The sequence below is a fragment of the Phalacrocorax aristotelis genome, chromosome 5 (assembly GCF_949628215.1).
Source record: "Phalacrocorax aristotelis chromosome 5, bGulAri2.1, whole genome shotgun sequence".
Taxonomy (NCBI): domain Eukaryota; kingdom Metazoa; phylum Chordata; class Aves; order Suliformes; family Phalacrocoracidae; genus Phalacrocorax; species Phalacrocorax aristotelis.
In genome coordinates this window covers 71,152,829-71,163,793 of record NC_134280.1, presented here as the reverse complement: position 1 = coordinate 71,163,793, position 10,965 = coordinate 71,152,829, and the positions used below count along the sequence as shown (strand labels likewise).

General features: G+C 62.7%; 3 protein-coding genes across 3 annotated transcripts; all 3 read right to left on the bottom strand.

Annotated features, from left to right (window-relative positions):
• Positions 1-96: 96 nt before the first annotated feature.
• On the bottom strand, positions 97-1,625 carry LOC142058153 (interferon-induced transmembrane protein 5-like). The gene is made up of 2 exons (XM_075095334.1): positions 1,280-1,625; positions 97-560 (listed from the first exon to the last, which is right to left on the bottom strand). The coding sequence occupies exons 1-2, from the start codon at positions 1,463-1,465 to the stop codon at positions 423-425; spliced, it is 324 nt and encodes a 107-aa protein (XP_074951435.1). The 5' UTR covers positions 1,466-1,625; the 3' UTR covers positions 97-422.
• Positions 1,626-2,222: 597 nt separating this feature from the next.
• On the bottom strand, positions 2,223-3,748 carry LOC142058151 (interferon-induced transmembrane protein 3-like). Its single transcript, XM_075095332.1, has 2 exons — positions 3,507-3,748; positions 2,223-2,602 (listed from the first exon to the last, which is right to left on the bottom strand). Exons 1-2 carry the CDS (start codon positions 3,720-3,722, stop codon positions 2,444-2,446), a joined length of 375 nt encoding a protein of 124 aa, XP_074951433.1. The 5' UTR covers positions 3,723-3,748; the 3' UTR covers positions 2,223-2,443.
• Positions 3,749-8,222: 4,474 nt separating this feature from the next.
• Positions 8,223-9,984, bottom strand: LOC142058144 (interferon-induced transmembrane protein 2-like). The gene is made up of 2 exons (XM_075095318.1): positions 9,532-9,984; positions 8,223-8,801 (listed from the first exon to the last, which is right to left on the bottom strand). Exons 1-2 carry the CDS (start codon positions 9,757-9,759, stop codon positions 8,592-8,594), a joined length of 438 nt encoding a protein of 145 aa, XP_074951419.1. The 5' UTR covers positions 9,760-9,984; the 3' UTR covers positions 8,223-8,591.
• Between the last annotated feature and the right edge of the window lie 981 nt (positions 9,985-10,965).

Below are 10,965 nucleotides of genomic sequence, written 5' to 3'. Positions count from 1 at the left end.
ATGGAGCTGGCAGCAGGAGGAGGCGGCTGTCCCGAAGATGCGCAAGGACACTCTTTTCCTTTCCCGCTGTGAATAAGGTGACAGGCGAGGGGGTTTGGCAGGATGAGCTTTATTCGCAGCAACGGTGACCTATACATGGATCACAGCTCGGCTAAACACCGGGAAGCCCAGCAGCCCCCTGCCAAGGCACACAAGCGAAGAAGAAAGGGGGGGCTGTCCCCTGTGTGCCAGCCTGGCTCACCCACCCCTTCCACGCGGTGGCTGTGCAGAGACACCCGGGTGTGCAGGCAGCGAGGCGCCAGGGCATCGCTCTCCTTCCCCCTGCACCGCACGCCCGAAGTGGGGACACAGCAGACATTTTGGGAGGAGGAGGAGAAGCAGCACCCCACGGGGCGGCAGCAAGCAGGTCAGTGGCTACACCGTCAAATGACAGCAATCATGATGATGATGATCACCACAATGAGGACCATCAGGAGGGAGCAGACGATGTTCCACACCTTGGCACGGGCACCGTGCAGCCGGGCACCCTCCAGGTCCCCCAGCACCTTGCAGTCACGGGCCTGTGGGGAAAATGGGGTTGGGGGGGCGGTGTCGGCAGGGGGAGACCCGGCTGGGGGCCTGATCCGGCCCAGGGGTGGTGCTGGGGCCTCAGGCATGCATCACCCCGGGACAGGGGGGTGAAGCCCCCCGGGGGGGTCCCGTTCACCCGCCCGCAGTCTCTCACGCTTGGTGGGGGAACTGGGGTGGGAGTCACACACCGGGTCGGGAAGTCCCAGGGCAGGGTGGCATCAGGGGGGTCTGGGATGGGAGACTGGATCTGGGGGTCCCGGAATGGCAGTGGGGTCTGGGACAGGCTGGGGCGGGGGGAAGCATCGGAGGGGCCCGGGGCGGTGTTGGAGAGGGCTGGGTCGGGGGGGACGAAATCGGGGGGTCCCGAGGCGAAGGCAAGGTCCGGGTCGGGCTGAGTCGGCGGGGGGGGAGCGGGGAGTGGGGCTCCCTGGCCGGGAAAGGGTCCGGGTCGGGGGGGCATCTCAGAGCAGGAGCGGCGTCGGAGGGGGCCGGGTCGGGGCGTCTCAGGTGGGGGGGTCCCCGGCCGTGCCGGAGGCGGGTCGGGCAGTGCCGGGGGTCCCGGGTCGGCTCTGGCGACCGGGCCGGGGGGGCATGGGGGGTCCGGGGAGGAGCTGGCGGGGGGGGGGGCGGGCTGGGTCGGGGGTCCCGGGACGGCTTGGCCGGCGCAGCGGGGGTGGCGGGTAGGGTGCCTGGGCCGCCCCCCCCTCACCTTGATGGAGTAGACGAGCGCGGGGAAGCAGAGGCAGCCCAGGTAGGTGAGCCCGTAGCCCAGCAGGACGTTGAAGAGGGACCAGACCACGTAGTCCCGGGGCTGCTCGGCGGGGCCGGCGGCGGGGGTCGCCCCCCGCTCGGGGGGCTGCAGCGGGATGGACACTTCCCCCTGCAGGGGCTTCATGGTCGGGACGAGCCGGGAGCCGAGCAGAGGGAGCGCCGGGGAAACGAAACCGCTCCCGCCCGAAGGGGGGGCCCGCCCCCAGCGCCCATCCGCCGCCGCCGGCGCGGGCGGAGCGGCCGGGCAGCCCCCTCCCCACCCCGGGGGCCGCCCGGTGGGTGCCACGGCCACCCGGTCCCTGTACCCCCCACCCAGCGTAAGCTGGCGGGTGTGGGGCACCCTGGGGACTCAGAGGGGACCCTGGGGACTCAAAAGCCACGTTTCCCCATTGGAGAGCTGCTCCCTTGCCAGCAAAGGGTGGGGAGGCAGCACCGACGTGGGGCAGGGACGGGTATAGGCTTGGGGGATGGTTCCAGGGTGCTAAAGTGAGGGGCTGGTGGGCACAAGGAAAGGTGGGAGCCCCCAGGTCGCCCGCTGAGCCCAGGCTTCCTCAGTGGGGGCTGCAGCGCCTGGCGGTCCCCCTCCTCACGGTGGCCATCTCCACCTGGGATAACAGAGAACACGGCAGGAGGAAGCACAGAAATTGGTCCAGGAGGGGTGGGGGGTATCTCTAAACACCCCCCAGAAGCCCAGGGAGGGTGTGAGTGTTTATATTTAACTAACAGCACCAACATGGCACACCCTTTCCTCCTGCTCTTCCTCGCTCAGCCCTGCCTCTCCACTCATCTGAGTATGGGGTAGCCCTGGACCCCGAGGTGGGGATGCCGGTGGGGAATAATGCCTCCCAAAACCCAAAATCATGTCACTTCCAAAGAAAAGTGTGGGGAAGGTGTTTTATTTGCTGTGAGCTCACCCCGTGGGTTCATGCTGAAGAGGGTTGTCTCAGTTAGGGTGCACCAGGAGGTGCCTGAGGACCCCTCCTCATCCAGCGGGCGTGGGGAGGAAGGAGCTGCATGAGTGAGGCGGGTGGGTTTTGGATGAGCGGCGTGGAGGGGAAGGAAGAACGCGGCCATGGTGCTGCTGCTCCTCGGTGGGACGGGGTTAGATGCGTCTGTATGGGTTGCTGTATATAACCACCAGCACAATACACATGATGGTAACCAGGATGCCCAGGCAGAGTGCTGTGATGTTCAGATGCTTGGCTGTCATCCCATAGCTGCCAGCGGCTGCCAGGTCCCTCTCAATTTTTCTGTCTCTGGCCTGTGGGTCAGGAGAGGGAGATGGGTAGTGAAACAGCACGAGCAGGTGGCGGTGGTGGCGGTGGGTTGAGGGGATACCCCGGTCTTCCTCGCCCTTGAGCAGCTGGCCTCCCCAAAGCCTGGCACTGGGATCCACCGGGCTCTGCTGCAACCCCAAGACGCGCACCCCAACATGGCAGAAACGTAGCTCACGGAGGCCTGAAAGTGCTTTTTTAATGGCTTATTAAAAGACACTACACTTGGCAATGTGCTGCACAGTCCTCTTGGGGGGCTGGGGCAGCAGCGCAGGAGGGGTCGAGCCGGGCAGAAGAGGGGGGGTCCGGACGGGAGCACCACCATGGCACTTCCCACTGTGCAGACACATGTTGACACATGCCTCTCTACACTTATCAGGGCAGCTGTTAAAAACTATTTACTTTCAAGGTAATAAAAGGGAAGTGCACAGGGAGCTGTTATTTCTTATCTCAAGTAGGGGCAAAGACTTGCAGCAGTTTTGGGAGTGCCGCGGAAGGGAGCTGGGAGCCGGCTCCCCACCTTATCGTGCCGGCGGGAGATGGTCTGGGCTCACGTGAGTCCGCGGGAGGAGGTCTGGACCTGCTGCACTGCCCAGGTCCCCCTTTCCCAAGGCACGGAAGGAGGGCGGGAGGCCCAAGAGCCGTGACTTTGCGGGGACGTTGGGAGCAGAGCGGCGCGGTGGGGCTGGACGCAGAGGGGTGGGGGCTCTTGTGGGGGGAAGGCTGGGAAGCGAGGTGGGGACAGGGCGGTTTGGGGCAAGCCGGGGCAGGGTGGGACAAGATGGGACAGGAAGATAGGGGGTTAGGGAGCCGTGGTATGGGGGCAGGCAGCAGGAGAGAACCCTGAGCCGGGCGGGGGGGTGGCAGGATGGGGGGTGACTTTCCCCTCACCTTAATGGAGAAGACGAGCGCGATGAAGCCAAGGCAGAAGGGGTTGCAGAACATGGCATTGAAGAAGGACCAGAGCACAAAGTCCTGGGGGTTGGGGCTGGGCTGTGGCTGAACAGAAGCCGTGATGGTGGGGCTGAAGGTGGTGGCCGGGGAACCTGCCTCATTCTTGCCGTAGGGCTGCATGTTGATGCTGACGGTCTGCGGGAAGTTCTCCATGGCAGCCTGGCACCAGCAAAGAGCTGGGGCACAGGTTCCCCGGGCTAGTTATAGGCAAGAGGAAGGGTTTGCCAGGGTGGGGCCACCTGGCCTGATGCCATGCAGGTCACTGGGGCAGGTGCACCAGGTCTCTGGGGGACGGGCTGTGGGGAGGTGGAGGGTGGCCTCCCCCCCGGTGGGCTGGGGGCTTAGGGCCAGGCAGTGGGCAGAGCCGCAGCCCAGGCATGGTCTGGGGGGCAGGTGGAGGGGGTTTCCTACGGGTTGGGTGATGCCACCAGGTGGCATCTCGCCTGTTTCTCTGCTTTTTGCCCTCTCGGGCTGATAGGCAATTTCTGCCTGGAGCAGGTCAGGGCAGAAGCATGCCACTGGGGTTACTCTGTTGTAGCAGGGACATGTGGCATGGGAGGACAATGGGGGGACATACTGCCGGTGGGGGGGCAGCCACCAGCCCCCCCAAAACCCCCTCCCTAGCTGCAAACCACCGCCAAGGGCTTGATCCCCATCAACAGAGGCTAAAGCCAACAGCACTGGCTGCATTTGCATGTTGGGTTTTGAGGGTTTTCTTCTCCCTTTGGTTTTGTCATCCATGATGACATCTTGCAGCCATGATGATGTCTGGTGGCTGCCCAAAAAAAATTGAGGGGTGGAAAAAAAGAAAGACGAAAGCAGCAGGCAGGTAAAAACCATCTAAAGCAAAAAAAACACCAATGCACAGAGCTATAAACTATGCTGGTTTTGCAAACATGTGATGGGTTCCTGGAAGCTGAGTGAGAGGCTGATAAAGGGAAACCCTGCCTTGATGTTTTCCTGGAAAATGGGATTTTACCTGTTCAGGAAGAGCAGAGGCTTTGTGCCAGGAGGAGGGCAAAGGCCTTTATCACCTGTGCTCGCTGCCGCTTGGGTTTTCTGGCCATGCCAGCAATCTGGGCGCAGATCTGAAAGTCCCAGCCCCTGACATCACTTGTCACAAACCCACAGGAAACTGAAGTTTGTTTGGGTTTTTTCCTCAGCTACTTCCATAGTGGTGCAGGGGCTGCTTGTTGAGGTTAATGAAGTTCGTTAGGTCGTGGTGATAATTAAGGAATCGCTGTGGGAAGGAGGGAGGCTGGTGGGGATGGGCAAGGTGATGGATGGAGGAGGGCTCGGTCTCAGTGAGGATTTCAGGGGAGTGTTTGCACTCCAGCCCGAATGCCTGATGTAGGGTGCTGCTGAAGAGCTGCTTGCATGAACACAGTGGGGGGGGTCCTCATTTTGGCGTTCTGGGGTCCCTCCACAGGGCACCACCTGCTTCTGCAGCTCGTGTGGAGGCGAAGGGACCGGCAGTATCAGGATGCTGGGGGCAACTGGCAGCTGCGAGGGCTGAGCACAGCCAGTTCGATCCTTGTCTGTCATTTCCGAGTGTCTGGCTAAAGATGCCATTTCCCACAAACCCGCAGCACAAGTGGGATTCCAGCCCATGTGTCACTGACCCACCACCCACTGAAATTCCCACCTCTCTGCCTGCATTTCTGGCTTTTTCATTTATTTGCACCTAAATAAACAGGATGACAGAAAGCAGAGAGACAAAGTTTAGCCCACGTTGCTGCTGCAGCTGCCAGGTGCCTCCGCCTGGCCCCGCTTCCCCACACGCCCCCGGCCCCTGGGGAGGTGGTTTAGTCCCTGAGGATGCTGGTAAGTGGGGCTGGAGTTAAGGGGGTGTGCTGGGTGATGGCTTTTGGTGCAAGTGCCGGAGAAAGGGTGCAAGAAAGTGAAACCCTGGGGTGGTGGGTGGCTTTTGCATGCCTGGAGGGAAGGGTGTGCAAGGCAAAGGTGGGACCATTGCGACTGCGGGAGGCTCGCTCGGCTGGGCTGAGAGCGGCTGGCTGGGTTATGCTGCGCGCCGAGGGCCGGCGTGGGTCCCACCGCTCGCTCGGTTCTCGCTTCTGGCAGCGTAGCCAGGAGTTCAAGGGCTTGGTGGCTGCTTGCCAGCATCCTGAAGCAATTTCTGGAAGAGCGCAGACAGGCTGTTCTCATCCTCAGAGCGCTGCTGTCCTGCTCCTCCCTGCTGTGGGGTGGCAGCCCCTGAATTGCGTGGATTTACCCCAGAAAAAGGGCTTTGCCCTCCCTGCTTTCAATGACCCCCTGTGCCTGCTGTCCCACCTGCGCTGGTTTGGATGGGATAGAGTTAAATTTGTTTGTAGTGGCCAGACCGGGGCTGTGGTTTGGATTTGTGCTGGAAACAATGCTGATAACCCAGGGGAATTTCCATTCCTGCTGAGCAGGGCTTGCCCAGAGCCACGGCCTTTCCTGCCCCTCACCCACCCCACCGGTGAGGGGCTGGGGGCACACGGCCGGGACAGTGATCCCAGCTGACCCCAGGGCTGTCCCACGCCACACGGCGTCACGCTCAGCGCATGGAGCTGGGGGGAGAAGGAGGAAGGGGGACACTGGGATTGATGGCGTTTGTCTTCCCAAGTCACCGTTAGGCGTGATGGAGCCCTGCTGTCCTGGAGATGGCTGAGCCCCCTCCTGCCCGGGGGAGGTAGAGAATGAGTTCCTCACTTTGCTTTGCTTGTGTGCGTGGCTTTTGCTCTCCCTATTAAACTGTCTTTATCGCAACCCGGGAGCTTTCTCACTTTTACCCTCCTGACTCTCCCCAGTCGCACTGGGCGGGAGCGAGCAAGCAGCTCCATGGAGCTTAGCTGCCGGCTGGGTTAAACCACGACACCCCCCTCACTTCCTCAAGGCACCCACCAGGACCCGGTGCCGAGGTGCATCGCCCCGCTGAAAAACCCCAGTTGCCCTCTGGGGAGGCGTGGGAGGGTTTTGGGGTGGTGTGGAGCTTGAGGAGCTGCTTCACCCTGACTCCACCCCGCTCCTGACAGGGTCATTGGACTGGGACTGCCCTGGTGTGTTTTCGGCTGCAGAGCATCCTTAGGAAGACGTGCCCCAGGGTTTTTTGCATTGTGTTGGCTGATTGAGGAGGGGGGAAGAGCTCCTGGGGGTATGTGGTGAGCCTGCATCCCTGTGCCAGCCCAGCTGGGCACCAAACCCTCCCCCCCGGGCAGGGATGTGCCGTGAGGGATTTGAGCAGAACAAGGCTGGATCCTGCTCCGGCCAGGGTCGGGGAGAACGTGGGACGAGGAAGGAGCACGCAGGAGCAGGTGTGATCCAGCACACCTAGCAGTACGCTGCCAACCCCTCGTATAATGGGACGTGGCTGTTCGCAGCGCTGTAACGAAGCAGACAAGAGCCTGAAAGGTCAGGACGATGTTTTTGAGCAGGGGTTCAAAAAACCCTTTTAAAAAACATCTCGAACCCTGCAGCTGGATGGGAATGTTTGATCTGGTAACCTGCTGGCAGGTATGTCAGTGGCCTGTGAGCTGGGTGGGCGGCGAGCAGCCCCATTTGCAATTGGGAGCACGTGCTTATTTGCTCTTAAGGAAAGAAGCGGAGGAACATATGATTCACCAGGAGGTTGGTGCCAGGGATGCTGCAACAAATAACTGTTGTGTTTTGCGGGCGGGATTTCTGACATTTTACTCATGAGCGCAGCTTCTTGGCAGGAGCCTGCTGTTCTTGGGGAGAGGAAAAAAATTTTAAAAAGGCTTTTTTTTTTCCCCCCATCCTCGCGGGGCCCCAACCCCGAGGACCTGAGCCTGCCGTGGGCGAAGAGTGCAAAGGCTTCCAGCAAGCTGGGGAAAAGGAAAAGGCAGGCCAACTGCATTCTTGAACCTCTGCCAGATGGGCTCCAGCCAGGGTTTTTCATGGGGTCTTGCCCGGGTCACTTTGGACGCCACCAAAGCCAGGCAGCGGAGTGCCATGTGCCAGCAGGGTTGCTGCCTGCTTCCCAGCCAGCCCTTACGCCGAGGCGGCGGGGATGGCTGGCGCGAAGGCTTGATGCTGAAAAAGCTTTGCGGGGGAGGGGGGGGGGGGTCGCCATCTTTCACCCCAAAAGCAGCCCTGCCTGGCTGGCGTCCCCATCGCCCAGTGGTCCCAGTGCCACTCCATCTCTCAGGGCTGAGCCGTACGGCTCTGTCCTGCAGCAAGGCGATTTGGGATGGAGCCACACCACCCACAGCTTCCTCCTGGAAGCCTCTCCAGGCCCTGCTGCCCCGCGCACGGCTGCAGAGTCACGTTCGAGCTCATCTTTGCACAGCGCTCCCCCCCTCCCCAACATAAAGCTTGCTGTCAGCTCCGCTTGCTCCTACCCTCCTCCTGAGGGTTGGTGAGGGTGGGGGTGCTCCTGCTGACACCCCGGCAAAGATGAGGTGCTACCCACATCCTTGGGGTGAGCCTTACAAGCACTTTGCAGCCCATAAGGGATGCCTCTGCCCCAGGAGTACATGGGTTCACTGAGCCCAGTGCATCCTTGAGCATCATCTCTGTGATGCTCCGTGCCAAGGGACAATTCCCCCCTCCACGTGCGTCCTGAGGGCGGACAATGCCATTTCTCAGCCAGCCAAGCTGGGGCGGCGGGACCCCGAACCACCCCCTGCCAAAATGAAACAGAGCCGTGGCAAAAGTGAAAGAAACCTTTATTTGAACCTTGTTTCCTCTAACGAGGCACTGCTGCTTAGTGGCACTTGGGGCTACAAAATCAGAGTGAAGCAGCAAGCAGAGAAGCACGCTCTTTCCCTTTGCTACAACCAGTTTTTGGGTGCTCGGCTCCTGCCAGCAGAGAGGTGTCTCCAGGCTCTTCCAGGAAGATCAACGAGGCTGGCCATCAGAGAAGGCTCCTCAGGGGCTTTGAGCAGTGAGGAAAGCAGGGCAGGACCCCAGCGGGCTCTGGGGGGCCATATGGAGGACATCGCCCACCAGCTCCAAGGGGTGACAGGGGCTCCCTAGCAGATGTAGGGCGGATGGTCTGCCCACGGAGCAAGGGGAGGGCTAAGTGGGACCAAGGAAGGAGTGATGCTCTGGCTCGTGGTTGAAGAGTCTGACCGTGTTGATGGTGCCGCTAACGATCAGGGCGATGATGGTGATGACGAGGGCGATGAGGAAGATGTTGAGCAGCTGGGCGGTGATGTTCAGGTACTTGGCAGTGGAGCCGTAGCTGCGTGCCCCGCTGGAGTCGCCGAGGACTTTGCGGTCCCTGGACTGGGGGGAGGCAGAGGGGACAGTCAGTGGGGTAGGGGGGAGCCAGTGGAGGGGGACACCCCAGGGGGCTTCAGGCTGCAGCTGGGTGGGAGAGGTGCTGGAGGGGCTGTGCAAGCCTGAGCTGCCACACTGGGCTGTGCTCCCCCTGTAACACCAGCAGTACCCCGGGGTGCCCCCACCGCCCCAAAACTCTGCCTTCTCCAGAGCTTCCAGCCAGGGATCTGTGGGGGCAGGGGTCTATGGAGTGGGGGCTTTGTGGGGTCCATTGGGCACCCTCAGGTTTGGTGCTCTTTGAGGTCTGCGGTGCTGCCTGGGGTTGGGGGCTCCCTGGGGTCCATGGGGGTCCTGGCTTGGCGGCTCTGTGGGGTGCTTTGGGCACCCCAAAGTGGTGGTCTTTGAGGCCCACGGGTCTCCCTGGGGTCAGGGGCTCAGTGGGCTCCATGGGGGCTCTGTGGTGTCCATGGGGCACCCCGGTGTGGGGCCTCAGTGGGGTCCCCAGGAATCCCTGACTTTGGGGGCTCTGTGGGGTCCCTGGGGCACCCCAGGATTGGGGGTCTGTGGGGCCCACGGGTCTCCCTGAGGTGAGGGACTCTGTGGGACCCCTGGGGCACCCCAGGGTGGGACTCAGTGGGGTCCCCGGGGCCACCCCCACCCCACCGGGCAGGCCGCGGCCGGGTTCCCCCCGCCCTCTCGCCGCCCCCCCGGCCCCCCGCCGGTGGGACCCCCCCACCTTCACGGAGAAGACGAGAGCCATGAGGCCCAGGCAGCAGACGTTGGCGTAGAGCATCGTGCAGAGGGACCAGGCGAGGTGGTCGCGGGGAGGGGGCGGCGGCGGCGGCTCCACCGACACGACGGTGCTCCGCGGCAGCCCCTCCGCGTCCAGCTGCTCCAAGTCCAGCCCCTCGGCCAGCGGCTCGTAGGGCGGCAGCCGGGGTCCGAGCGAGAGCGGCCGCTCCATCCCGGCGGGCTCGGGCTCGGGCGGCGGGGGGAGGCGGCGGGGGGAGGCGGGCGCCCGGCTGCGGTTTCGTTTACCCGATGCCGAGGACGGGGCGGGGCCCGGCACCCCCCCTCCCCCCCCCCCAACCGGGGCGACACCCCGCCTGTCTCCCGGGGCTGGGCTCGGCGGGGGGGGGCAGCTTTCGGTTCGTGCTGGGGCCGTGGCGGTGGTGCCGGGATGCCGTCGCTCCTTGCGACGTTAAACCACGTCCTGGCCCAGAGGAACCGCGGGTGGGGGCTGCGGTGGAAATGCCCTTAAATTACTGTAGCCGGGATCCGAGTTGCGTGTCCTGGGGATTCCTGTAGCGGGAACCAGCGACCCGCCGGCGGAGAAGCCGTACAAGCAGCAGGAGTGCCGCAGTGACCCGGCCTGCGTGGGCGGCCGTGCCCCTTCCTCCACGCAGCACCCCACCTCTCCCGTCCCCAGCGACCCCCGTGGGAGATGGAGCCCGAAGCCACGGGCCCCCCCGCAGGCACCCACCTCTCCCGTCCCCAGCGACCCCCGTGGGAGATGGAGCCCGAAGCCACGGGCCCCCCCGCAGGCACCCACCTCTCCCGTCCCCAGCGACCCCCGTGGGAGATGGAGCCCGAAGCCACGGGCCCCCCCGCAGCACCCACCTCTCCCGTCCCCAGCGACCCCCGTGGGAGATGGAGCCCGAAGCCACGGGCCCCCCCGCAGCACCCACCTCTCCCGTCCCCAGCGATCCCCGTGAGAGATGGAGCCCGAAGCCACGGGCCCAGTGGACATTTTGTGGACATTTTACAGACACTTTATGGGGGGAGGGGGGCCCACAGACTGAGAGGATGATATCTGTGTATTATATCAAAGGATGGGAATGGAGGGGTTTAATGAGGATAGTGTGGGGCCTGAGCATGATGTAAATGATACGGAATAAGGGATGGAGAATGCACTCATTTTGGCTGGGGTAGAGTAAATTTTCTTCATAGTAACAACTTTTGTCACTTTTAGCCTTCCAGTTCTCTCCCCCGTCCCACCAGGGGAGACCAAGCGAGTGGCTGTGTGGGCTTAGTTGCCAGCTGGGGTTAAACCACGACACCCCTTCTTTTCCCCCTTCTTTCTTTGTTCCCCTCTTTCCTTGCCCCCTTATTTTCCGTTTTCTTTACTCCTTTCTTTGCCTCCTTTCTTTGTCCCCTTCTTTCCGTGTCC

Bases quoted from the DNA above. Each gene is read 5' to 3' on its own strand.
- LOC142058153 (XM_075095334.1), bottom strand. From the start codon at position 1,465: ATGAAGCCCCTGCAGGGGGAAGTGTCCATCCCGCTGCAGCCCCCCGAG. The intron at 561-1,279 runs GTGAGGGGGGGG...TTTTCCCCACAG, and splicing joins CGCTCGTCTACTCCATCAAG to GCCCGTGACTGCAAGGTGCT.
- LOC142058151 (XM_075095332.1), bottom strand. From the start codon at position 3,722: ATGGAGAACTTCCCGCAGACCGTCAGCATCAACATGCAGCCCTACGGC. The intron at 2,603-3,506 runs GTGAGGGGAAAG...CCTGACCCACAG, and splicing joins CGCTCGTCTTCTCCATTAAG to GCCAGAGACAGAAAAATTGA.
- LOC142058144 (XM_075095318.1), bottom strand. From the start codon at position 9,759: ATGGAGCGGCCGCTCTCGCTCGGACCCCGGCTGCCGCCCTACGAGCCG. The intron at 8,802-9,531 runs GTGGGGGGGTCC...GCCTCCCCCCAG, and splicing joins CTCTCGTCTTCTCCGTGAAG to TCCAGGGACCGCAAAGTCCT.